The 27,166-nt window shown below is 39.5% G+C and overlaps 1 protein-coding gene across 8 annotated transcripts in view; it reads right to left on the reverse strand.

Annotated features, from left to right (window-relative positions):
- The window catches only part of EXOC4 (exocyst complex component 4), a 744,112-nt gene that overhangs the window by 523,846 nt on the left and 193,100 nt on the right, over positions 1 to 27,166 (reverse strand). For all 8 annotated transcript variants that reach the window (XM_038556467.1, XM_038556468.1, XM_038556469.1 and 5 more), the window contains exons 8-9: positions 22,823 to 22,968; positions 17,865 to 17,953 (exon numbers count right to left, since the gene is read on the reverse strand). In XM_038556467.1, coding sequence (XP_038412395.1) covers positions 17,865 to 17,953; positions 22,823 to 22,968 — 235 coding nt within the window. The remainder of the gene's footprint in view (positions 1 to 17,864; positions 17,954 to 22,822; positions 22,969 to 27,166) is intronic.

The following is a 27,166-nucleotide window of genomic DNA, read 5'->3' on the forward strand; positions in this document are numbered from 1 at the left end:
AATAATATTGTACACACTTTCAGAAGATCCTAAAATAGGATCTGCAATTCCACTCCTAAGTATTCCCAAGAGAATTGAAAATTTATGTGCCATACCAAGACTTACTGGTATACGAATGTTTAGAGCAGCATTATTCACAATAACCAAAACCTGGAAATGACCCAAACATACATCAACAGCCGGAAGGATAAACAATGTGGTATATTATATTTGTACAGTAGTATATCCATACAACACAGTCCCAATGAACAATAAAAAAGGAACAGATTACTGATAGATGCAGTAATATGGGTAGATGTCAAACTCATTATTTCATTATTTCATCTCATTTCCTGAGAATCAAAGAAGCCACGTCACAAAACTGTATACTGCAGGAGTCTATTTATATAAAATTTAGAGATTGCAAGCTAAACTGTTGGGACAAATCATTTCAGTAGCTAACTAAGTCTGAGAATAGAGAAATCATCCAAAAAAGGGCAGAAGGAAACTCTCCTTCTGAACCTGGGTGATGAAAATGCTCAGTATCGTGACAGGTAAACACACCTATCAAAACCCAACAAACGTTCATTTCAAATGAATATGGCTTATTGTACATAAATTATCTCAATAAAAGAGGAAAAATGCACAAGCTATTTCAAATGCATGTTATTTTGCAAACCCTATATAATAAATTCTGCAATATCAATTGTTCAGCTCTATCATTTATCAGTTGTGGGCCTTTGGTCAAGTTACTTAACCTCTATGAGCCATAGTTTTCTTAGCCATAAAAAATTACAAAATAAGGCCTCCTTCACAAAATGATTACAAGAGTCAAGTGATAATTTATATGTACTCCAAAAAAAATGACATCTCAGTAACTTTCTTCTCTCAAATATTAGTTTCCCTCTACCGCCTTCCTAACTTTTTCCTTCCTTCTTCAAATATTGCTAGCATATTAGAAGAAGTTCTAAACTTAAAAAGACCTAACTTCTATCTAGTTCACCATTTGGTTAATGTGCAATATTGAACTTCTTTTCATTTGTAAAAAGTATTAATATTGATTGGGTGCTTACCAAAGATGCCAGACACTGTACAAGGAACTTGAGATGTAAGGTAAGCTCAACTGACACGATCCCTGCCAGCCTGGAATTTAGGATAAATATTGAACACCCATTTTGCACAAACAATAAGGAAATATTGAGTAATTATAAGCATGCCATGTGCTAGAAATCAGGGAGCTAACCTAATAGTCGGGCAGGGTGGGGAGGGATTTAAAAAAACAAAACAAAAAAAGTTTCCTCAAGGAAGTAATAGTTAAGAGAATAAAAGAAGACACTCCATGTAAAATTTTTTAGAATGCTGATTGACAAATGGTAAGTACTTAATAAGCATTATTTAAAAATCATACAAAGCAGAGAAGTACTTAAAGTTGACAACTAGTTATCAAGAAGAAAGAGAAGATGAGGTAAGCCAATTCCAGATAGAGAGAGCAGCACATAAGGAGGCCTGAATGAGCATGGCATGACCTGAGAAGCCCAATGTGACTGTGGTCCAAAAGGAGGCCACAAAGAGTCTATGTGCAAGTGGTGCCCAAATGAGGTACAACATTATTAGGCATATTAAGGACATGGCGCTTGGTACTAAGAGATATTTTTTTAAAAAAATCACTGACTACTTTTAAATCACTCTGGTTCCAGCATAATGAATAGTTTGGAAGGATTCAAGGTAGAGGCAGGACCAAAAGATGGTTAGAACCTGGGTGGAGGCAAGTCACCTTTAAAAAATAAATAGTGGGTGGGTTTGTAACAGCAGATGGGTTAGGAAGCAAGATCAGTAGGATTCTTGGAATAAATTAATTGGGTACAGCAAAGGAGGAAGACAAGGGTGGCTTCCAGGTTTAGCAACTGATAAGTCAATAATGCCATCTAATGAAATCAAATACACTGAAAGAAGAGCGAGTTCTGGCGTGGTGGAGAGAGTGGAGATTGTGTGTTTGATTTGGACATGTTCAGGGTCAGGTGCTCAAGAGACAACCCAGAGAGGTAAGAGAATCTGTACTGCTTTGCCTCAGAAAGCTATCATGATGGCAATGGTTTTGTATTGGTGTATATATAAGTTATTATAAATATTTTTAAACTGATATTTCCTACTGTAAAGTCTACAGAAATACAGAAAACTATTAGACCTTCATCCTTTCTCAAAGTCCATCTTGGCTTCCACATCAAAATCACAGAGAACTTGAAAGGAAGGAAGGAAGACTGACAGCTAGAATAAATTTGGTCTTCTCCTTGCTTAAAGTAAGAATTATTCTAGCAAGTTCTACCTGTTAGTTTGAGAGTCTCAGAGGGAAAATCATGGAGTATCAAGACTGGGTCATATATTAGTATGTTATTGACATGTAACAAGTTAACACCTTTAGCAGCTTAAAATGATACAAATTTACCTCACAATTTCTGTGTGTCAGACGTCCAGGCATGGGATCACTGCTTCCTAAGCCCAGGGTCTCACTAAAATCTAAAATCAAAGTGTCAACCAGGGCTGCAACCTTATCCCAAGCTCAAATTCCTCTTCCTAGCTCATTCAGGCTGTTGCCAGAATTCAGTTCCTTTGGTTGTAGGACTGAGGTCCTTGTTTCCTGGCTGGCTGTTGGACAGGAGTTCCTCTTGGCTTCCAGAAACCACCCTCAGGTACCTACCACATAGTACACTCTTCTCTCAAGAATTATTTCCTAGAGGCCAGCATCTGCTATTGCATCTTGTCCCTCTTAAGGACTCACATCTCTATGTCAGGCCCACCAAGGATAATCTCCCTTTTGAATAACTTAAAGACCATCATTAGGGACTTTAATCACATCTGGAAAATCCCATGACAGTTGCCATATAATGTAACCTAATCATGGCAGTGATACTCCATCATATTCACACACAGGAGGAGGAATTATAAAGGTTGTGGGTGATTGGGATCACTTTAGAGTTCTGCCTACCACCAGCAGGAATATCAGTAAAATACATATAATAAAGACATAATTCAAAATAGAAAGCCATTGACCAAAAAATAGCAAAGAGGAAAGAGAGGAGATACCTTTATATACCACCTCAAAAGTTCTAACAAATTAATAAGTGATTTCTTACAAGAAAGTCCACCTAAGAATTCTGGGTAATAATGCATATACACAATCAGACCTTCCTAGGAAGAACACAAACAATAAGGTCATTCCTCTATAAAAAGCTATACTATAAATCAGTGAATTAGGATATAGCCTGTAAACTAAATAATTGTATCCAGAAACTCCTGTCAGACTGAGGGGAGGAGAAAGGCAGCACAATTAGGGAAAGCTCAGAGATTCTTTTTAAAAATAAAAACAATAGGGATGCCTGGGTTGCTTAGTGGTTAAGCATCTGTCTTAGGCTCAGGTCATGATCCCGGGGTCCTTGGCTCAAGTCCCATAACAGGCTCCCACGGGGAGCCTGATTCTCCCTCTGCCTATGTCTCTGCCTCTCTCTGTGTGTCTCTCATGAATAAATAAAATCTTTTTTAAAAAATATGAAAACAATAGGGGCGTCTGGTGGTGCAGTTGGTTAAGCATCTGACTCTTGGTTTTGGCTTGGGTTGTGATCTCAGGGTTGTGAGATGGATCCCCACATTAGGGTCTGTGCTCAGTGCAGAGTCTACTTGAGATTCTCTCTACCTCTCAGCCTTTTTTTTTTTTTTTTAAATTTTTATTTATTTATGATAGTCACACACAGAGAGAGAAAAGAGAGAGAGAGAGGCAGAGGGAGAAGCAGGCCCCATGCACCGGGAGCCCGACGTGGGATTCGATCCCAGATATCCAGGATCGCGCCCTGGGCCAAAGGCAGGCGCCAAACCACTGCGCCACCCAGGGATCCCCCTCTCAGCCTTTTGTTTGTGTTCTGTCTCTTTCTCTCTCTCTCTAAGTTAAACAAATCTTAAAAAAACAAACAAAAAACCATAAGGTAGACTACACATCCACCAGAATGGCAAAAACTAAGAGGCTGATAAAATCACATTTTAATGAGAATGTAGAACTGAAATTCTCAAGCAATTTCTTATTAATTTCTATAATTGAAGAATGCCTATTAGTATCTTCTAAAGCTAAACATATAACTATCTCATGATCCAGCAATTCCACTCCTAGGTATATCCCTAAAAGAAATGAGTGTTTATGTACAAAATTGTTTGCAGCAGATTTGTCACAGCCTCAAAGTAGAAATGATTAATATCTATTAACAGGAGAATGAATAAACTGTCCCATGTCATACGACAAAATATATAGCAAGAAAAACAAACTGATATGTACAATAACATGAATGAATCTCATGGGCATCATGTTGAGCAAAAACAGTTAGATACACAAGATGTTATATGATTCTATTTATACAGATTTAAAGAATAGGCAAAACTAAGTGACAGTATTATGAATCAGAAGAGCGGTTACCTTGAGGAAGTGGTACTGACCAGGAAGTGGCAGGAGAAAGCCTTCGAGGGGCTAGTTACATGGGGGTGTGTGTAAATATATATATTCAAAAAAAATTAGCTCTATATTTAAGGTAAGTGAACTTTATATACTTTATCATAGGTATATCCTACTTCAAGAAAAGAGAAATAATAAAATAGAATAATAAAATTAGGTAGGAAAAAGGAAGAGCATAAAGGATTCAGTTCATAAGTAAAGACAATTTCTGTTTATATGTTATATATTCTAAACGTAATTGAGACAGCTACAAATTTCAAAGTGTCAACAAACAATTATGACTAAAATCTCAACAAATACCATCTAAAACTGAGCGAATTATTCTCCTTGGTCATTATATTTGCCCAAAAATGTCCTAGAAGTGAAGGTATAAAAAGAACCATACTATCACTTAGGTAACAAAGGATTTCAATTTCTCAGGAAATAAGTCCAAATTCTATATGTCTTGAGGAAACTATAACCATTGAGTTCATCAAAATAAACAGTTTAAAATAATCAGAGACAACCATGAATTTAGATGCTAAATAACTCTTATGGCACAAGATCTTCTCGAGAAATTTTTAAAAAATGATTCAGTAAGGAATTCAAGGGGTCAGGATCATGGATTCCCAGTAAGAGTCACAGAATCTAGAAAGAGGAGGTAATCATGGATGAGTGGTGTGTCCCATCAACAGCCTCGCTTTTATCCATCCACCTCCTGCAACCACGCTGTGGGGAACAATGTTCATAAACAATTCACCGCTCACCTTCCCAGCCAAGTCAAAAATGTCCCTTGCAGATTAGCTGCCCTCTTTTTTAACTAGTTTGTCACACACGTTTTATTGTTTTTAAGAATTTATGTTGTTTTCAAAAGATCATTTCCCTTTATGATACTAAACTCTGATCTCTGCTAGTTCTAGGATTCTTTAGGTTAAGAGTTGTTAGCCCTCAGACTCCAATCTTTAGGAAGAGACCAAGTGCTAAGAACCAAGAACCTAGAGCTTTGGACTAAGGGTTGCAGAAATCATTTAACTTCTCTCTATAACTGAGAAAACCAGTTAAGTGACTTGCACAAAATTACAAAGCAAGCTGTTAAGCAAGATGAATTGTAGCTTGATTTCAGTAATAAAAATACAGGTCCATCTAGAAATTAAAAATAAAGAATTCATATTCTTCAGAGAGTTTAAGATGAGCATTCAAATTAATAGATCAACCAAAGCCTAAAAAGGAGAAAGTGGTATTTGCAATTTAAGAGGAGGAGGAGGAGAAGAAGGAAGAGGAAAAGGAGGAGGAAGGAAGGAAGACAACCCTGATTCCAACACCAGACTTTGGAAAAGGAATGGTGATAGGTAATCAAACACTGCTGAATGCCTTAAATATGAGGGAGTCGATGATAGATGAGACTAGATGTGGTTACATTAGACTGGATAGATTTAAACAAAACTAAAAGAGAAATATGAAAATATATGTTAAAAAAAAAAAAAAGGCGGGATCTTCACTCCTAACACTCCATAAAAACTACCCTCTTCTTGCATTTCCTATCTTAACAAATAACATCATTACCTACCCAAGTCACCAGATTGGAAAACAGAATCGGCCAAAATGCTTATCTTTCTTCAAACTCCACACAGAAGGAGTCATCATGCCCACCGCATTCTTCCTTGAAATTGGCTTTTGGACCTACTCCCCTTCTCCACACTCTCTGCTGTTATCTCCTAAAAGACTGGCATGCTCTATAAGCTCTCACCTGAAATAACAATACAAGTTACCTTACTATACTCAATTCATCCTCCACAGGGCCCCCGGAATACTTTTTTTCTAGAATGCATATTTGATTATGTCACTCTTCTACTTTAAACCCTTGGTGGGCTCCTTATCACCCAGAGGATAAAAACTATTGCTTCTTGCTGTTATACCAGGTCCTCTTAGACCTGCTTGCCTGCCTCCCTTTTCCAAACCCCATCTCTCCCAACATTCTCTGCTTCAAGCCCTAAATACCTACTATCCCATGAAGCTCTCATACATGGGGGTGTTGTTTCCATCTTCTCCCTATTCTCAGGGAGTGCCCTTCCCCAGGGGAAGTCTGGTTAACTCTCCTTTCCAATTACAGTACAAAGATTCCTCCTTTGTACACCATCTATGACTCCCCCTGGCAACGTTCAGTGTTTTCTCTTTCATACTTCCTATGGTACTTATAGTATTCATTAAAACTGTATCTGTTTCCAAGTCTTGTCTTCCATGGCACCTAGAATTCTCCTATATGCAGATGTTCCAGAAGCAGGCCTAGAGTACAGGTAGTTTAGACATGTTGACTATACATTGTCACCTCTGATACATCAACTGATACAACAACCCTAAGAAATAGGCAAGGTAAGTGTTGGTAACTTCATGATACAGATGAGCCACCCAGGGCTCCGAAAGGTAACGTGACTTGCCTGGTAAAAGCAAGATGAGTAATAGATACTCCTTCCACTAAACCACCATGCTCCCCAAGCTACTCAGAGCACAAACAGCTGCACCAATATTCCACATATGAACATCACTAACCAACTGAACAGGGATATGTAAATTAGTTAACTGGTGCTGAAATCAGACGTTAATGTGCAAACAAACAGGGACTTATTTGAGCTAAGTGGGCATGAATATGCAAATGAACTGGCTGCAATTCAGTAGATGTCATCACAATTCTAGGAATGAACATCCTATATTATGACTATTACAATATTCATGTAGCATTCATACATACTATCATATATTACTGTAATATGGGCTTTTTGAGTTTAAAATTGTGGTGAAGCCAAAAGTAACTTGATGCATATTTTCATCCACACAATTACAAGCGGGAAATCAGATGTGAGCACACAGAACACTGCAATCTCCATATATAACCAAGCTGCCATTCTCAGTCCAAGATGAACAAGGTACTCTGGAATTAGGTTAGGCTGGTCCCTCATAATCCAGCCCCTGCCAAGATCTCCAGCCAAATCTACCTTGCACAGTCTAAGACACTACAATACTTGCATTTACAACAGTTGTTTTTCCTACAGAAGTTTTAATAAAGGGGCATAACTATAGCATTTGAAAACCCCTCAGAAAATCCAATACATGGTTATGCTCAGTTTTTACTCAGGTATAATATGACTTTAATTTCCTATCATCACCAATTCTATCAATTCTTATCACCTATCATCACCAGTTCTATCATTTCTTAACCTCTTAATTGTTATTACCAACAATGACCCAAGCCACTCTCAACAGCTTTGGTGTCCCTTCTATTATCTCTGGTTCCTGAAAGTAACAAATTATAATCAGTAAAGTCTGCACACAGAAACTGATTTCCTGGGGCACCCAGGTAGCTTAGTGGTAGATGGTCTGCCTTTGGCTCAGGCTCCTGTGATCAAGTCCCACATCGGGCTCCCTGCAAGGAGCCTGCTTCTCCCTCTGCCTAGGTCTCTGCCTCTCTCTCTGTTTCTCTCATGAATAAATAAATAAAATCTTTTTTAAAAAGAAGGAAGGGAGGGAAGGAGGGAGAAAGGAAGGAAGGAAAAGATTTCCTTAATAGAAAAAGTTAGGGGTGCCTGGGTGGCACAGTCAGTGTGCATCGGACTCTTGGCTTTGGCTCAGGTCATTATTTCAGGATCCTGGGATGGAGCCCAGTGTCAGGTTCCATGCTCAGTACAGTCTGCTTGAGACTCTCTCTCCTTTCCCTCTGCCCCTGCAATGCATTCCCTCTAAAATAAATACATCTTAAAAAAAAAAAAAAAAAAAAAAAAAAGCCTGTATCCTTCTAACTCATGTCATGAAACGAGAAAAGCCTACATGCGCACACTTCCATACATACATTCATCTCTGCCATGTCCACTGCCTGAAATGCCCACACCTTCTTTATCTGCAAAGCCTCTCTTCATCTTTTATGAGTAGCTAGAAACTTACTTAGGAAAGCATTCCTGCCATCCCAGCACTGTATACACACCTCAGTTACAGATCTACACAATTCCATCATACTGCGGGTCACAGTGCCGTGATCACATAGTTTGCATGTTGAATTCATCAGGATATAAGCAAGGCTGCAAGTAGCAGAGAACTAAAATACCACTGACTTAAACAAGACGGTTTATTCCTCCCTCATTGAGAAGTTTGGGATGGCACAGTGGCTCTAGTCATGAGAAGTCCGATGGCTGCACAGTATCCAACTCAAGCTGCTTTTATCTACCGCCTCATCCGCAAAGCCTGACAGCTCCCCACGTCATTCATGCTGTGTGTGAGAACACACTCACACATAACACTGGGCTGGGAGAAAAGGGACAGCCAGTTCCTTTCCTTTAAATATAAGACCTGAAGTTCTACACATGACTTTCACGCACATTTTACTGGCTCGAATTAAATGGTTGCTGCATGGAAAGCTGAGAAATGTTTGTATTTTGGATGGCCATGTGTCTGGCTAAAAATTAGGGGCTGTATTCACATGGAGGAGAGAGAACAAATGCCAGGGAACAAGTGCTGGTTTCTGGGACATGGTCATGGCCCCTTTCTGCTCTTTTGCTCTTCCAAGGCAAAATTTAGTTCTGTTCATTATTGTATCCTCAAGGCCCTGTCCAGGACAAGTAAATGTAATAAGTCTCTACACATTCAATAAATACACTGAAAGTCCTAGAAAACACAGGACACAAAGGAGAATAGCTGCTGACCTCACCAGACACTGGCTTCTGACGTGGTGGACAAGGCTGAGGGAGAAAAGGGGGCAGGGAAGTTGGCAGGGAGCACTTATACTCCTGAAGTATTTTAGGGTTGGTCTGAATTCAGAAGTAACTCACACCCATGTGACCTGGCAATGCTGGATCTGGCATTGCAATGGAATGGTGCAGGCCAAGAACTAATAAAAGACTTTCCTGCAGGAGCATTACATTACATATATGGCTAGGTCTCAGGAGACTTAAGAGGCCTTTTAAAAATTGTTATATTTGTACTTTTTATGAAATGTATAATATATGAATGTATAGGACATTTAGTACAGTTTTAAAACTACAACAGCATCTCCATCACTTAGCTTAAGCAATAGAACAGTATTATTCTTTGAAGCTCCATGTGCTTCTCTCTGATTATACCCTCTTCTATCCTTTCCCAAGCTGATCTCTTTCCTGAGTTTTATGTCCATGCTCCCTACCTTACCTTCTTCACATTTCATCACATTAAGATATATGCCTAATGATATTTCGATTCTGCTTTTGACCTTCATACAGATGGAATTCGACTATCTATAATCATCTATGATTGATTTTGAGAGCCAAGTTAATGTACAGTACAATTCATTCATTTTTGTTGCTATATAGTATTCTACTGCATGTCTATGCCACGATTTAGAAATCTATTCTCCTGTCTATGGCATTTGAGTTGTTTCCAGGTTTTTGTTATTCAAACAATTCTACTACGAACTCAAGCATCAATAGGTTTTGCCTTTCACATTTCAGTTCTCAATGCACCCAAAATTTATTTTCCTAAATGATACAAGTTTCAAATTCAACATCTTTTTTTTGTTTGTTTATGGTTAATCAATTGTCTGACCACCCATTATTGACTCGTCTGTCCCATTCCTACAAATCTATAATGTCATCTATCTCCTTATCAATTTTCCTCTGGATACAGCTCTGCTTCTGGGAGTCTTCAGTTTTATAATGGCGCCTCAGGTGATCCATAGACGAGAAGAGCAGATGGAGGGGGGTCTGGGCACATGGGGCTCTGAGTCCCAGACCCCACTTAATTAAACCATCTCCACCTCAGTCTGCTTTCTATACTCAACTCTGAAATAAAACATACAGAAAACAGGTTCTAGGACTAAAATAATAAGTCTGAAAAGTACTAGGTTATGAATTCCAAAGCACTTCCTACCATCAAAGTCTACTGTTTTATTTTCTAGGCCTCATACTATATGCACATGTATGTCAATTTTTTCTGAATTTTGATAACAGAGCACTTCACATAAGGTCATCTCTAACTATTAATGTTCCTAGGAGGACTCAATCTTCATTCTGAAAATGTAAAACTATCTTATGAATTCTGTTTTATTGGGACAATGATCAAGTTGCTCTTTGGCATTCTCATCTCATTACTTTCCCCACGACAGACTATAAATGTTCCTGGTTTTCTCTATTTTCTAAAATACCTCAAGTCAGAATTAATTGCACCATATAAACTACTAAAGTTGGCAATAATATAATTTCCTGCAGTCCTAAGGAAAAATCTAAGGAAATAAGCAAAGCTGTTATATTAATTTAAAAAATTAATGTAGGCCAAATGATAAAAAAAAAACATGACAGGAAACAACTTTAAAATTTTCCGATACATGTTACAAATTTGTTATTCCTTCATATTTTCTCTTTATATATAAAGAGAAATGCATATGTGTCACTTTTTAACCTCAAATATACACCTCACTTACCAGTATTCAGTCTTTTCCCATATCTATATGGATGAATGAATAAATGGGTAGCAAAAAGGTTTCTTAAAAATAAGGTTTTATGTCATCAACTAGTTCTGCATGATGACCAAGGATCATTTCTCAAGAGTGAGGTTCCCAGGCTCTACTAAGGCTTTGTGATGGCTGTTTTGCACTCTCAAGGTCCACTGTCCCATGACCTCCGGCCCCTCCACATGGCTCAGATATCAATGGTTTGTCCAATGGGTACAGAGGACTATCTATGAACTAGAATTCCTCAGAAAATAAACTCACATCATAAATTAAATCCAAAAGCAAAGAACTTTTTTTTTTAAGATTTTATTTATTAATTTGAGAGAGACAGACAGAGGGCATGAGAGTGAGCCAGAGCATGAGCAGCAAGGAGGGGCAGGAGAGGGAAAAGCAGACTCTGTGCTGAGCAGGGAGTCTGATGCAGGGCTTGATCCCAGGACCCAGTGATCATGACTTTAGCTGAAGGCAGATGGCTTAATTGACTAAGTCACCCAGGCATCCCTGGCATCCTTTAAGAAAGAACATTCTTAAAATAAATATCTACATTGCAAAGGTTATGGCAAAGAGGTGATACATTTGGTAATAATCTCAGCATAAGAATACTTCTATTTCCTAAATAATCTGAACTAATGCATTAGTCTATTCATGACCTGAGGAAAATATACCTATTACTACCTCTTAGGAACATATAAAGAAATTAGCATTTATAAAAATTCTATTATAATTTCATTATAAGACAAATCTTCCATATGAGGAAGTTAAGAACAGTCTTTTTAAAAAATCAAGAATATAAATATATAAAAGGAAAGGGAATCAATTTTTATACACTATTTTAGAACCTAAAACAGAAAAGATAACTACTAAAAGATCAAGGTTATTTTGAAATAATTATATGCAATTTTAAGAAGAAAAAATGTATTTTTTCACATCCCCTGCATATTGCTACATAGTTATTAGCAAAGTCATTACCCAAAATTTAAGACTACAAAGAATTTTCTAATCATATTTCAAGATATAAAGCTTTACAAGTGCTTCTTATATTTAAGGCTATGGAACGAACGTGTGGTATGAGTGTAAAATTGCTATATCTCACTCCAGCCAAAATATCCCTGAAAATGTGTGCATAAATGAAATCTTGCTTTAAATGCTCCATTATAGAATAGCTTGCTATTTGAGAGACTCCTATTATAAATCCTTTTGTAAAAAAGGAAAATCAACTCATGGCTAATGTATTTCAAATATCACTCTACCTTAAGGCGAGGTACTTCCAAACAGATTAATTACATACGATATTATTAAGTATTCACAACCCCCCAGTCACCAACAACCCATTAGAGAGAAAAACTCAGAAAATTCAGGTCAGGTCAGTATAGAAGCCCAGTTTTCCCTGATGCCAATACTCCCTTATTTACCATGTAAAGCAAATCCTCTTAGAGAAGTCAATTCTCAAGTGGTTGGAGCCTTAGAGAATATTTTAATGTCAGGGCTATAGAAATGCTACTCATTAGACTAATGGGAATAAAAATAGCACTCTAAAGGTAATATTATTGAGTACAAACAGAAGTACTAAGTAGCCCCAAGACAGAAAAGAAACTGTAATCAAAACTGACTACACATTTCTACTTGGATCAATGACAATTAATATACTCTACACATTCGTGAGTTTTATTAACCTAAAAACGAATGAAGATGACAAATCGCAGGACTCCTAACTCTGTTTATTAAACCTCCCACTAGGTTTTCTCAAATAAGTAGGACTCTACCTACAAATACGGAGACAAGGGGGAGAGAGGCCTCCTCTCCTCCATCCTATTCGTTTTTGAGTGTTTACTTCAAGCCAAGCATTGTCCCAGGCATTGGAATGCACTAATGAATGAGACTTGCATTTTGGAATTCAGAGGCAATTGTAGAATATCACCAAGTGAGAAAGACATGCAGAAATTAAGAATTAGGTGGGAAAAGAACACGTGATAAAGTATGATAGGATGGTGATGAGGAGTGGGCAGGATGCTGGAAGAGGTCAGGAAACAGTAATTCAGGAGACCTCTGTCTGGAAGTCATCTGCATGGAGGCACTAAGCCAAACTCAGTATGGGCTGAGACATCAGGGGACAGTCTCCAGAGTGAGCACAAGACCGGTCCCACAACCAACCCTGAGACCCTCCAATACGTGCAGGTAAAACGACACATGGCTGGCTGAAACATCAAGTAAGGTAAATACAGGGAAGCAAACACTCGATCTGCCAAGATGAGGGGTGGTGGGGAGGTCACTGGTGACCTTGAGAGCAGCCAACTCAGGGGAGCACTCAGGCTGGAGCAGCAGAGAAAACAAGAGATAAAGAAGTGGGTGCAGCTCTCCCAATTCCAGAGAGAAATTTAACTTAAATTTCTTTAAGCGCCATTTTAATTTAAATCAATTACTGCTATTCTAATTTTTCTGGAGTTTTAAAATTGAATTTTATAGTCTCAATATCCCCCTAAGGTAGTCAAAATTGCTAAAAGCTCCATTTTGCAAATGAGAAAACTGAGGCACAGTGGGATTGATTAACCTAAGAGCTTATTTTGGTCACGAGCAGCAGTTTTTGATTTTTTTTTTTAAATCCTCACGAGATAATATGTTCATCAGTTATCTTATTCTCCCGAAGAGTCTGAGAAGCTATATTCAAGCTAAATGTTCATTACTATGACTGTCTCTCTAATCTGTAACTTGGCTATCTAAGCAGCACAATGAAGTAGTGGCGAGAAACAGGAAGTCTCTGATTAATGGAGACACACAAGTTAGATTTCCACCTGTTATCTTGTACACTTTGAAACAACACTCCCACCTCTTCGGCCCAACTGCCAACAGCAGACAATATAATGAACCATCTGTACCAGAACAGAGCCAACTGAGATGGGTTGATGATACCAAAGAAATCACATTCCCCTTTGTGTTGTTGGGTTGAGTAACATTTTTTTTTTTTTTTTTAAAGATTTATTTATTTATCATAGACAGAGAGAGAGAGAGAGGCAGAGACACAGGAGGAGGGAGAAGCAGGCTCCATGCCGGGAGCCTGATGTGGGACTCGATCCCGGGACTCCAGGATCGCGCCCCGGGCCAAAGGCAGGCGCTAAACCGCTGGGCCACCCAGGGATCCCCCTGAGTAACATTTTTAATTGCATGATAAATTGAAAATGTTGGCAAAAACTTAACTTTTATAAAATTTAGGCTTTGTAATGTTAGTTTGATGGTCTTTCTGGTGGATGTTCTTTGCCGCAGAAGGAAATGTTGACCCTCTGAACCAAACCACTGGGAAGCAAAGCCTGCAGCTACGTGGTGATGAAAGAAGAGACAAAAATCTTCCGCAGGTCTCTTAGGATTTGACTGAACTTTTCAATTATACCTTTTCAAGGATAAACTCAAATGCAGATCTCACTGTGGTCCTTGGACAAGTAGGATTAATAGAATAACTGAAAAGGGCAGGCCTTTTCTTAATGGAAAATAGGTGTGATTTTCCCCTTTTCCTGCTGAAACGTTAAAGCATTCATCAGAGACACTTTTGCTCCTCAATGAAACACCACCAAACTTTTACAAAAACTCATCGGCTGAACTATTCTCTCACCATGCCTGTGATCTGTCAGCTCAGCTAAATTAAATTATATTTTAATGATTATTATGAACACAATATGTTTGCTGACCACTTTCTTCTCTGCAACCGGAGATAAATTCTCCTATTTTGCTGAACACTGGTAAGTAAAATATACTATTGCATATGGTTCCATATTTCAATTAACTTTCTGAAAAAATGAGAAAGTTCCTAGTTAGATTAGAGAGATTCTTCAATTACCCACCCTCATGGAATAAACTTCCTCTATAACGTAGCTGGATTTAAAAATGTTTTTCAATTATATACAGCAGTACTGTCCTAGGCCAGACAACTCAGTGGTAACATTTCTACTAAATGAAGCTACGTATGACTGCAGGACAAAAACAGATCTACACACAACATCTACTTCTCCCTAAACTTAAAAACTAATAGAACCAGTGAAGCTGATACTAGTTCTCAGTGGCCCCACCTCCCTTTGGGGCCCTTCTTAACTCTCCATCCCACGATGGACATCAGCTGTCCTCATTTGTTCTGTTGCTGAGTGAGCCAGTATTATTGAATATTTACCATACCAGGTACTGTGCTAAGGATAGGAAATAAAATTGTATTTCTCTCATGAACTTATAGTTTTGTGGCAGACTCAAACAAGTGAGCATTAATCCATAAAACAGTGTGAAAAGTGCTCAGAAAGGGAATGTTAAGGATATGGTAGGAGGACACAGTGGGGGTGGGGGTGGGGGGGTACATAATCTGAGAAGAAGGGGGGTGGTGGACAGTCATCAGAGTAAGTGACAACTAAACTGAAGTTGGAAAGTGGGAAAATTAGAGAGGGAGACAAACCATGAGAGACTCCTAACTCTGGGAAACCAAGGGTTGCAGAATGGGAGGTGGATGGGTGGATGGGGTAACTGGGTGATGGACACTGAGGACCCTTGATGGAATGAGCACTGGGTGTTATACTATATGTTGGCAAATTGAATAAAAAAAATTTTTAATAGTTAAAAAAAAAAAAAAGGAAAGCAGAGTAGGATTTAGCCAAAGAGAATGAGTATAAAAACTGAAGTGATGGGACCAGCAACAACAACAGGGCTGGAGGAAGAAGATACATTTCTGACATGGTCAGCACTTCTCTAAACACTGCCCATAGCTTAACTCAACATAGCTCCTGAGGTGGGTACTGTTATCTCTGTTCCCATTTCGGGGCAAGGAAACAGAGGCACAGAGGTTAGGAAACTAGTAAATGGGGAGAGCTAGGTTGTAAGTGTAGGCAATCTGAGCCCAGAACTCTCCCCTCTTCATTGCGTTTCCCCACTGCCTCGCCATCTGGTGGACCACTGGGGCGGGGGGGGGGGGGGGGGGGGGGGGGGGGGGAAGCCACCCTGCACAGCTGAGAACGCAGAGCACTCGCTATCCTCACTAACAAAAAAGAAGAAAAGAGTCTACCATCAGTCATCCGTCTTGGTTGACTAATTATGCTTGAATCTGAATGAATGACAGGTTGCACTGCTGTCCCATTAATTATGTCATCTACCTTTTCATCTCTAAGTGTCAAACACAAGGCTTCCTTGTGGGGATGTTGATACAAAGGGAGGCTGTGTGTGGGTAGGGACAGGGGGTATGCTGGAAGTCTCTGCTCTACACTCAACTTTGCTGGGAGCCGAAAACTGCTTTAAAAAATTAAGTTTATTAATGAATAAAAAGTGAAAGGATCTAAAACAGAAAGAAAAAAGAAAGGCTTGCTTTGTCCCCATGAAAGGAATTTCACATACTACAAAGTGGAGAGAAATGATTGGAGATAAATTTAAAGTTTCTTTAAGTCAACTCTGCAATTAAAATAAGGACACTGAGTACAGAAGGTGGCTCTGGCTCTAAACGCTCAGCGACAGTCCCTGTGTGGCAGTTTAGTCATGATCAGTCCTACAGGATCATGTGTTCTGTTACCATCATTTCCAGAAAAGCTTCTGGGTCTGGCCTCTCCTCCCGGGATGAATCTATCCGCTAGAGCCTGGGTCACATTCTGCCTTCACTCCCTGACTTATTTCTATCCTAACTACCCTTTGCACCCATGCACCTCAGGACTCCAAGATGCATACTTCATGTTTCCAACAATGCCGAGCAACACTATTATTAAATAAAATGTTGGCAGGCTAATTTCCTTTTCCTGACATCCTCAAACATATTTCTAGGCTTTTAGTTCTGGTGACTAACCATATACGTGAGCTGTGGAATTATTACTGTGGTATGGGCATGGGACAGCACAGTAGCACCTTTGGAAAAATGTATAGGCATTTAGATTAATAGTGAAGGCAGAGGTAGAAATGGCTAGGTGGTGGCCCTTAAATCCAGAAAAGCTGGTAACTTCATAATAATAGTTTGATGTAGAAACATGATGAATCTTAAAAACTAAATATTTAATTGTGTAGGCCATTCACTGTAAAATATTTCGAGTGCCTCTACTGCATCCCCAAACATGGAAGGGTTCCTTGGCATCCTTCATGCAGGAAGCCCATAGTTTTAAAATACTTTAAATCATCACTCCCTTCTCTCAACGGCTCGAGCATTTTCATGCATACCATCTACTTAGCTGTTAGCACTGACTTCCCGATACTATTACTGATACTCATGCCTTACTCTCATAGCTGGATCTTAAGGCTTTATCTTTTCTTTTCTTCTACTAACCTCCATCCCCTCCGGTGCCTAGGATGACAGACACTTAGCAGGACTTCATAAATCTTTCTTAATTGATTGCATTTACCATGATTAGCATCCTTCTTGTCACAGATGGAAATGTTATCGGATTTTTAATTTAATTAAATTCGCTTACAATTTATTTTCTCAAGTATTTGCTTCTACAGATTACAACTCTTTAGTAACCATGTGTGAATATCAAATATCCTGTATATCAAAGCCAGCTTGATTACAACATCCTACCTAGAGACATCGTTCCTCCTTTTAAATAATGACAGAGGCTGTATTTACCCTTTCCCCAATCCTAGGTACTCTTGCTATATTCCAGAAGGCATGGAAAGCAGTAACTAAGTCTAACAGTGACAGCCACAGAAAACGAGCATTCTCCTAGACTGTGACTGGACTCGTGTGCCATGATTAAGCACGAAGCGACTATCTTTTTACGTTGAGTTCTCTCTTGAATGGTAGCAGGTCTACAAATCCTGCGGTCATAGCAATGGTTATAGCTGCTTGGCAGCAGACATTGGTACGTAAGAGAAGAAACAGATTATCAAGTCTTTAAATCTTTGCTATGTTGAAAGAATCCTGTGAATGAAAGCCACAAATTCATAGGTGCCAAACACTTCAGATCTTCTTCCAGAAACTAATTTTTCCAGAGAAGTTCAATCACCTACCTTGAAGTTCTCCACTGCGACTGTAGAGCTCTCGTCTCTGCTCTCGCAAATAGGCACTCATGCTGATGGCATGGGAGGAGGATTCGAACCTGTAACGAAATACAGGGTAAACAAAGAGGCAGTAACCAAATAGGCAGTGTCCAGCCATGGATTCCAAAAAACTATTCTACTATAGTCTGTGTGGTGCAGCCCAGGGTTCCACGACCCAAACATTCTGGCTACTCTGTGACAGGGCCAAAGCAGGCTGCCACAGACCTTGGTTTATGAACAACATTCCTGGCTAACGCTCCTCCACAATGGCATTTGGATCATTTGCTCCTTCTTCATTTCAGCTGATATAACTCTCATCTGTCACACTTTCTTCTTTGCCAGGATTCCTATGCACACGCAATAAGGGATTCCCATAAAGTCATCCTAATTGTGCTACTACCCAGCTCACAAGGCACAAAAGACTGCCAGCTGCCTCCATGGAAATACTGGCTGCACAGAGCAGACATCTTGCTTCTCAAACTCCCTTGGTTAGAGAATCAGTACAAAAGGCATGCTAGCAATGCAAGCAAGGCCTCTGCAGTCTCTCCTTAAGAGTCCTCAGAACCAATAGAGTTTCTAAATGGTTTCTGATCTGCCCACCTACAACATGAAATACTCTCAAAACTATCAGGCGACAAAGTGTGTGTTCACACCACCCCAGGAATCACTTCAGAGGTCAGCAACATGGAGGAAAGGCACGTGACACAGAACAGGTTTCTAAAGGCAAAACAATGACTCAAGAATGAAAAAAACAAAAGAAAAAAATCAGTCTTAAGAGAAACTTAAGGGGCATTCAGCTTCTCTGAATGATGACCCCTGACTGTTTAAGGGGGAGAAAACAGGTAGATTGAAGACTGTGTCAAAAGTAAACCCTTTGACGCGTTAAGAAATTTCATTTCAGAGCTGTATTTTCAAAGACAGAGGAACAGGCTGACAGGAGGAATCCTCCAAAGAATGATTGCCACTAAGTGGTAAACAGCAACATCATGGAAGAGCAACAGTAATAATGGCATAGGTTTCTGGCAACAAAAAAGGAATGCCACCACTCTCTTAATTATGCCTTCTTTATCCATTCTTTGACAAGGAAGATGAATGTCTGTCCGAGGGAAACACTTGGGTTGCTTGATCCTCTCTCTGCACCCTGCCAAGAACTGAGAGAGCCCCCACAGCCAGGAGGAAGGCGAAGTGTGTAGTCCTTCAAAAGTGCCACCTGCCAGTCAAGTACAGGAAAGAAGCCGCTGACCTCCAAAAAGCATGCTGACAGCTATTGATCAGAAATGGCAAGGGAAAAAGAAATAAACTCTTGAGCAAAGAATAGAGAGGCACACATTAGACAATACGAGAGAACTTAAAACACACTTAATTAGCCTTGCTAGGGGCAATTAAGAAGAGTAATAAAGTCCTTCACGGATGTCATAAAAACAGATTATAGCTCACTCAAATCTTAATCCTTTATGACCTGATGTATTTTTGCTACTCAGGAACCCTCTGTATGTTTGCCACAACTCGTAGATTGCTATAATTTTATGGTAAAAGAGGCACTAGAGATGATACTGTCTCACCTCCTTATTTTATAGCCAAAGGACAGAGGCTCACTACAACAGGAGACCTGGCTCGCATGGTTCATTAACAGTAGAACCAAGACTAGAAGCAGGCAAATCTGTAAGAGTAGTCTAATTCTGTGTGGGTGGTGAGTTTTTATTACTATGCAATACTGACAAATGTTTAACAATTACTTAAGTTCATTTATTCAGTCCTAATCATTTATATGTTTTTCAATACCACAATTTCAGGACTGGCTAAATGTGTTAAAATGTCTATGTGGTCTGAGGCTGAAAGTTAAGGGTGATGGTTGAGAGCATGAAATCTCAACACCCTGAAACCTGCTTTCTGCGATACACCTAGATTTACAACAGTGAGTTGAGGTAGGAAGAGAGAGAGAGAAAGAGAAAGCATGCCACACAGCAAGCGGAAAGCAGAGGCCTAAGGATTAGGCAGCATCTGAGGCCATCCTAGTTGATCCCTTTCTTCCTTCCACTATCTTCCCTGTTTGCTGGCAGAGCCCTCATTCCATGGGGCATTCGGCTTCTCTGCTCCCTCTTCAAACAGCTGTGTGCTCAGGAAAAGTGGTTCCTCTCCAGCCCGAGACTACCAGCAGAGATGATCCCTGACTGTTTGAGACAATCACCGTGGTCTGCCAGGACTACTGGCAGGGACTACTTTAGGAATGGACGTTAAGACCCAATCCTAAAACCTGATGCAAACTTGCAGAGGGGCTCTGTCACTGACGGAAAAGATGAATAAATAGGTAACAATTATTAATTTTAGAAAGATCTGAAATGGAACAGCCACTTTGTAAGAGAGTGTGGCAGTGTCTCACAAAGCTAAACATAATCTTACCATAGGATCCAGGAATCATTCATTCTCTTAAGTATTTACCCAAATGAACAGAAACCTTACATTTACACAAACACCTGCACGTTTAGTGCAGCTTTATTCACAATGGCCAGAAATTGGAAGCAACCAAGATGTCTTTCAACGGCTGAATGGAAAAAACCAAGGTACATATACACAATGGAATATTATTTAGCAATACAAAGAGATGAGCTATCAAGCCACAAAAAGACATGAGGAATCTTAAATGCATATTGCTAAGTGAAAGAAGCTTGTCTGAAAAGAAGCTACATACTGTATGATTCCAACCATAAGACGTTCTAGAAAAGATAAACTATAGAGAGTGATTATCAGGAGTTCAGGGGGTAGAGAAAAGAGGGAAGAATAGGTGGAAAACAGGATGTTAGGGGCAGCAAAAATATTCTGTATGATAACGTGATAGGGCATATATGACATTGTGCATTTATCAAGACCCAAAGAATGTACCACACACGGAGTGAACCCTGAGGTAAACAATGGACTTTAGTTAATAATGATGTATCAGTATCAGTCCATCAGTTCTAACAAACGTACCACATGACAAGGAATACAAGATGTTAACATAAGTGGAAATTCTGAGGAAGAAGGACATAAGGGGACTCTGGCCTGTCTCCTTGATTTTTCTGTAAACTGAAAAGTGGCATAAAAAAATAGTCTATTAGGGACACCTGGGCGGCTCAGTGACCAAACATCTGCTTTCAGCTCAGGGTGTGATCCTAGGGTCCTGGGATCAAGTCCTACACCGGGCTCCCAACATGGAGCCTGCTTCTCCCTCTGCCTATATGTCTCCCTCTCTCTCTGTGTGTGTCTTTCATGAATAAATAAATAAATCTTCAAAAAAATAGTCTATTAATTTCAAGAAAACGAAAGTTGCAGGAAGAATCATACCCCTTCCTCAGCATCACCATTATCCTAGAGTGGGACCAAATGGCAGGGAAATGAAAGGGTTGGGTCCCTGAGGATCCCACACTGTTGAATTATGGACTCTTCCACGTTCCTCCTTCCCATGTGAGGTAAGAACCTTCCCCTGTGTGGTGTCCTGTGTTACCTGTAGACGAAAGCATCTTAACTAACAGTGCGTCTATCCTCTGCACAAAATGGTAAGACATAAGAAAGCATTCAATGCACAGAAGGCATTTTATTACAATGCAGGCACATTCACTCCCCTCTTCTTTACACCACAAGATGAATGCACTGCTGAAATTTTCCATAACGATTAAGAACTCTATGAATCTATGATAGAAACAAATCTCAAAGGTGAATCAATAAAAGACACTGGAGCTTCAACTATTCAAAAATAATGAATTCAAAATACAGAAATAATACTTCTGTAGTCCCTTTCTATGCTTAGATTTACAGGTACAACTTCTTAACCCGTTATTTCCCAACTCCTCAGAAGAACACACAGACCTGCCAAGATTGAAATCCTGCTTCTACCAATTCCTAGCTATGTGAATTTACCTAAACTGCTTAACCTCACTCATATCTCAAGTTTTTATGTGCAAAAAAAGGATTAAGAATAAAACCCCAACCCAGGGTATCCCTGGGTGGCTCAGCAGTTTGGCGCCTGCCTTTGGCCCAGGGCGCGATCCTGGAGACCCAGGATCGAATCCCACATCGGGCTCCCGGTGCATGGAGCCTGCTTCTCCCTCTGCCTGTGTCTCTGCCTCTCTCTCTCCCTCTCTGTGACTATCATAAATAAATAAAAATTAAAAAAAAAAAAAAACCCAACCCATAATATTGTAAAGAGTAAAAGAGATAATCCATGAAAATGGCATCATGTTTTCGCTAGTACTTAGCAAGGATTCGGTGTTAGCCACTACTCCTGCTGCCGAAATTTGACATAATCTGAATTAAATTATGTTTGGGATTATTTTGAGATACTCATTTCCCACAGTATCTTACTATGCTTTTACCACAGTAAGCACTCAAGTGGTAGCTATTGCTGTTGTTACAATTAATGTAAATAATATCAACTATTAGCTGTTACCAAATGACATACACTAAGAACATGGACTGGTGGCATCAACTAGGATAGTAATTAGAAAAAAAGAATTCCTGGACTGTTCCTGTATTAAACCAAATAAAATCCAATGCTACTTAGCTAAGGAGATTTGTGTAAACTTTAAAGTTATTTTTTGGCACTTCGTTTTTGTTTTTTTTTTTCCCAAAAGCTGACATATTTCATTTCATATAAAAGTCCCCAGAAACAACTGGCAAGATTCATTCCCTTCATTTTATATAAAATGCCACAAAATAAATTCCAAAAATTTTTATTAGAAATCCTAGATAGTCCACTAACCATATTCCAAAATAGCCATTTTCCCTTATAAAACAAATGTATATAAAATTTTAAAAATGTATTTACTTCCTATAAATTATTTCAAATTAGCTTTAACTGGGTGATGTACTGGCTGCCAATAAAATAGAAAGCCATCCTACTTGGATCAAACACTTCTTGACACCTGCTATCTTACCAGTGGGGAGATACTTACTTAAAAAGAGAATTTTTTGGCCTTTGAGGTTTCTTCTTGGCAAAAAAGGCTGCAAAATCTCGTCCAGTGCTGGCATAACTTAGTTGAGCTGATGGTTCAGAGGCCGTACGAGTATTTTTCATATCCAAGTACTCAGTCAACAGCATCTGTACAATCAGATAAGCAGTTTAATACACACATTTATGATGTGCTACTAAGAAAAGCAATTTAAAGTGATGAAACCTAATTTTAAAAACTCATCCTTGACATTCAGAAGTATATTAACCTCGCTATTTATATTTCTAGTTGCAGATCTGAGAAAAGATTCATTAGAGCCAGAAAGTCATCTATTTGCTATCTATACCTAAAACTGAGAGTAGGATGTGTTGGGCATTTGAATATGGGGATAATGGGGGACATTTTTAGTAACGGTCCGCTATGTGCCAGGTACTGTGCCAAGTGAGTTAATCAATATTTATAATCCTCGTAATTACAAAGGCCATAATATTTACTGAGGGCTTATTATGTTATAGGCAAGAGGCTAAATTAGATGTATTTATTTATTTAAAGCACAACATTTGATCAAGTGAATTCTCAGATTGCAGATAAGGAAGTGGCTTAAGGGTTGCAGAATGAACCCTGGGGACTCACTCTGGAGCCCATGTCATACCCCTCACTCTATAGCAAAGGGGATTAAGTAACTCTAACAAACTTGCTAAAGGAGGCGAAGAGGTGCTTACCTACACATAATTTCTAGGGCCACTACTCATCTTGATAGCTTCAAAGCAAGCTTTTTAAAATCACTACAGCCAATGGGTAATGCTTACAAAATCACCCCACTTTACAGTCTCAGAGGGTGGGGCTTGGTCTAGAATCAGTTGTTGTTTTTTTTTCCCTTAAGATTTATTTATTTTATTTATTTATTTATTTATTTATTTATTTATTTATTTATTTATCTATTCATTCATTCATTCATTCATTCATTTTATTTACTTAGGCAGAGAGACAAAGAGCAAGCATGGGAGCAGGGGTTGGGGCAGAGGGAGAGGGAGAGAATCTCAGGCAGACTCTCAGCTGAATGTGAAACCCAACGCAGGGCTTGATCTCATGACCCTGAGATCACGACCTAAGCCAAATCAAAAGTCAGATGCTTAACTGACTGAGCTACCCAGGTGCCCCCAGCTGTTGAATTTCTAAGACAACTGCTCTAAAAAGTTCCTACTGTTGTGAAAGAAAGTAGCAGATCTGCAAGAGAAATCACCATGGTTCCTAAGAATATCTAACATGGGATTAAAGTATATCAATTCATTTTTGTAATCACTTGCCACATTTAAATTTTTAAGATAACCAAGTGTTATAGCACATGTAAGCAAGCAATTCTACCCATGACTGAAATAAAAGCTTTGTAGAGACTCAGGTTCCAATAAGTATTCCTTCCTGTCCTCAAGGTATGTAATTCATTCATTCGCTAATTTATTCAATAAAGATTTGAGGACCATACTAAACGTTATCATCAGAAAGCATTTATGAAGCACTCTGTGAGCATGATGTTATCCCAATTAAAGACAATTATGTCTGTTATGAGCACCATATGCATTACTAAATATTTATCAAACATCAGACATCTTTGGGGATCCCTGGGTGGCGCAGCGGTTTGGCGCCTGCCTTTGGCCCAGGGCGCGATCCTGGAGACCCGGGATCAAATTCCACGTCAGGCTCCCGGTGCATGGAGCCTGCTTCTCCCTCTGCCTGTGTCTCGCCTCTCTCTCTCTCTCTCTCTCTCTCTCTCTCTCTGTGACTATCATAAATAAATAAAAATTAAAAAAAATCAGACATCTTTACAAAATGATCTTTTTTTAAAAAAAAAGATTTTATTTATTTATTCATGAGAGACAGAGAGAAAGAGAGAGAGAGAAAGAGGGAGGGAGGGAGGGAGAGAGAGAGAGAGAGAGAGAGAGAGAGGCAGAGACATAGGCAGATGGAGAAGCAGGCTCCATGCAGGGAGCCCGACATGGGACTTGATCCCATGTCTCCAGCATCACATCCTGGGCCGAAGGCAGCACTAAACTGCTGAGCCACCGGGGCTGCCCTTGAAAATGATCTTAACTCGATCCTCCAATCTATGAAAATAGAGTTACTACCTATATGTTAGAGATGAAGAAACAGAGATTTAGAGGCATTAAGAAACTAGCCTGTATGCATGGGATTAATGGGAAATCTCTGTATCTTCCTCCCTCAATTTTGCTGTGAAACTATGTGGTCTTATGAAAAAAAGAAGAAAAAAAGGTCTTATAATTACAGAACAAAAGATCAGGCCTGATGTAGAGGACTCCAGAGCCTGGCTCATTCCACAACAATCTACTCTTACTGAAAGCATAAAAACTGCCAACAAGAATGGCGATGGGAAGCAGTAAATAGACTTATTTAATTTTCTGTACAAAGGAGATTTCACTGGGAAACTATAAAACATGTTAACAGATCGGTCAGTTTTTTTATATGTTTACGAGGCTACTAGAATATTATGCAGCACAGTTATAAGGTAATATATTGACAAATACCATCTCTGTTAATAAATCATCCAAACTGCCCAAGAGTCAAGGAGAATATTAAATTGGGTCTTGACTTTAGTAACAATTCAACTGAAGGACTTGATGACTTTGTAGATTTGGCACTCAATTACTTGGCAGATCTGGCACTGATGCTAATAAGGTTTGTGGGAATTTGTGATCAAAAGAAGGCTACAAACCAGAACAGAATTTTAAATTGATATGACACAGCAAGACACCTGCAAAGGTACTTATTTCACTCAAGTGTTGGTTTTAACACCAATCACTATGCCAGAAATATACCAAAGCATGAAGATACACCAAACCAGTAATTCTTTTGAGGTACTTCTTGTCCTAGAACTCAACAGTTGGCCTTGTACAATAAAATACTGACTGACCAGGGCCTACCTGATGAGCATCCTTCAAACTCAGGAATTTTCAACATCATTGTTCTTTTTCTCCATGTCAGTAAAGTCCTCTTAAATATCACCACTCACTTTATGATCTATACCTTTTACTTTGTTATCTATTCTTATACACTGGCTTCTCCCCTTATTTCGACAAACACATACTATTTCTACCTTCTTTTTTTTTTTTTTTTTTTTAAGATTTCATTTATTTGTTCATGATAGACATAGAGAGAGAGAGGCAGAGACACAGGCGGAAGGAGAAGCAGGCTCCATGATGGGAGCCTGACACGGAACTCGATCCCGGGACTCCAGGATCACGCCCTGGGCCAAAGGCAGGTGCTGAACTGCTGAGCCACCCAAGGATCCCCTATTTCAACATTCTTAATTTTTTTTTTTATGTATTTATGATAGTCACAGAGAGAGAGGGGGGCGCAGAGACACAGGCAGAGGGAGAAGCAGGCTCCATGCACCGGGAGCCCGATGTGGGATTCGATCCCGGGTCTCCAGGATCGCGCCCTGGGCCAAAGGCAGGCGCCAAACCGCTGCGCCACCCAGGGATCCCTATTTCAACATTCTTAAACAAAATCTTGCTTTGGTCCTGATTCTCTATAATCTTTTCTTTCCCTTTTGTCCTTAGGTTCCAAACTCACAAAGCAGCCATCACACGTATTTCTGCTACCATGATATAGTTTAGTTCCAATCTCTCTCCCATGCTCCAGTCCCACCTATGTGACGGCACACTTGACATACTCAGACATTTCTCTGCTAAAAATCAACCCTAAACTCTAAGACCTAAATCCTTTTCCCATAAAATGGTTAATTCCTTCTGTCTTCTTTCTGTGCATAGTTTCTTATTCTCACTGGCCTCTAGGTTTAAAATTTCAGAACGGTTTTTGGGTACATTCTCTCACCTTTGTACCCAGGCTGGAGTAAGTGCCCTGGGGCATTTGGAATGCTTTCTCAACTCCCTAGTAGTTTGCCCCTCCGCATCCATCTGACAGCTATCAACTCAGTTCAACTCATGCAGTTTCTCTTATTGTCTGCCCCTCCTCTCTTCTCCTTCTGGGCCCTCCCATACACCACGCAAACAGAGTAGCTTTCCTAAAACACCGTTGTCAACATCATCTTAAGGCTAGTTATTTTGTCATCTACAGCGATCTGACCTCAGTATCTACTCCCAATCATAGCTTAGTCTCCTCAATATGAGCCCAGCACTCAATCAGAATCAACTACTTAACTCTCCCCTCAATATACACACATGCCTGGGCCCTCTCATTTTTGGAATGCCTAACTTAGACTACCCTCTTTCCTCGATACCCTTCCCAAAAACAGATTCAACGTCTTCTCTCCAATGACTCCTTGCCAGGACACTCTAGATCAGCTGTCCCCTTTCTGGGCTCCAACAGTAC

The sequence above is a fragment of the Canis lupus genome, chromosome 14, assembly GCF_011100685.1.
Source record: "Canis lupus familiaris isolate Mischka breed German Shepherd chromosome 14, alternate assembly UU_Cfam_GSD_1.0, whole genome shotgun sequence".
NCBI classification, from domain to species: domain Eukaryota; kingdom Metazoa; phylum Chordata; class Mammalia; order Carnivora; family Canidae; genus Canis; species Canis lupus.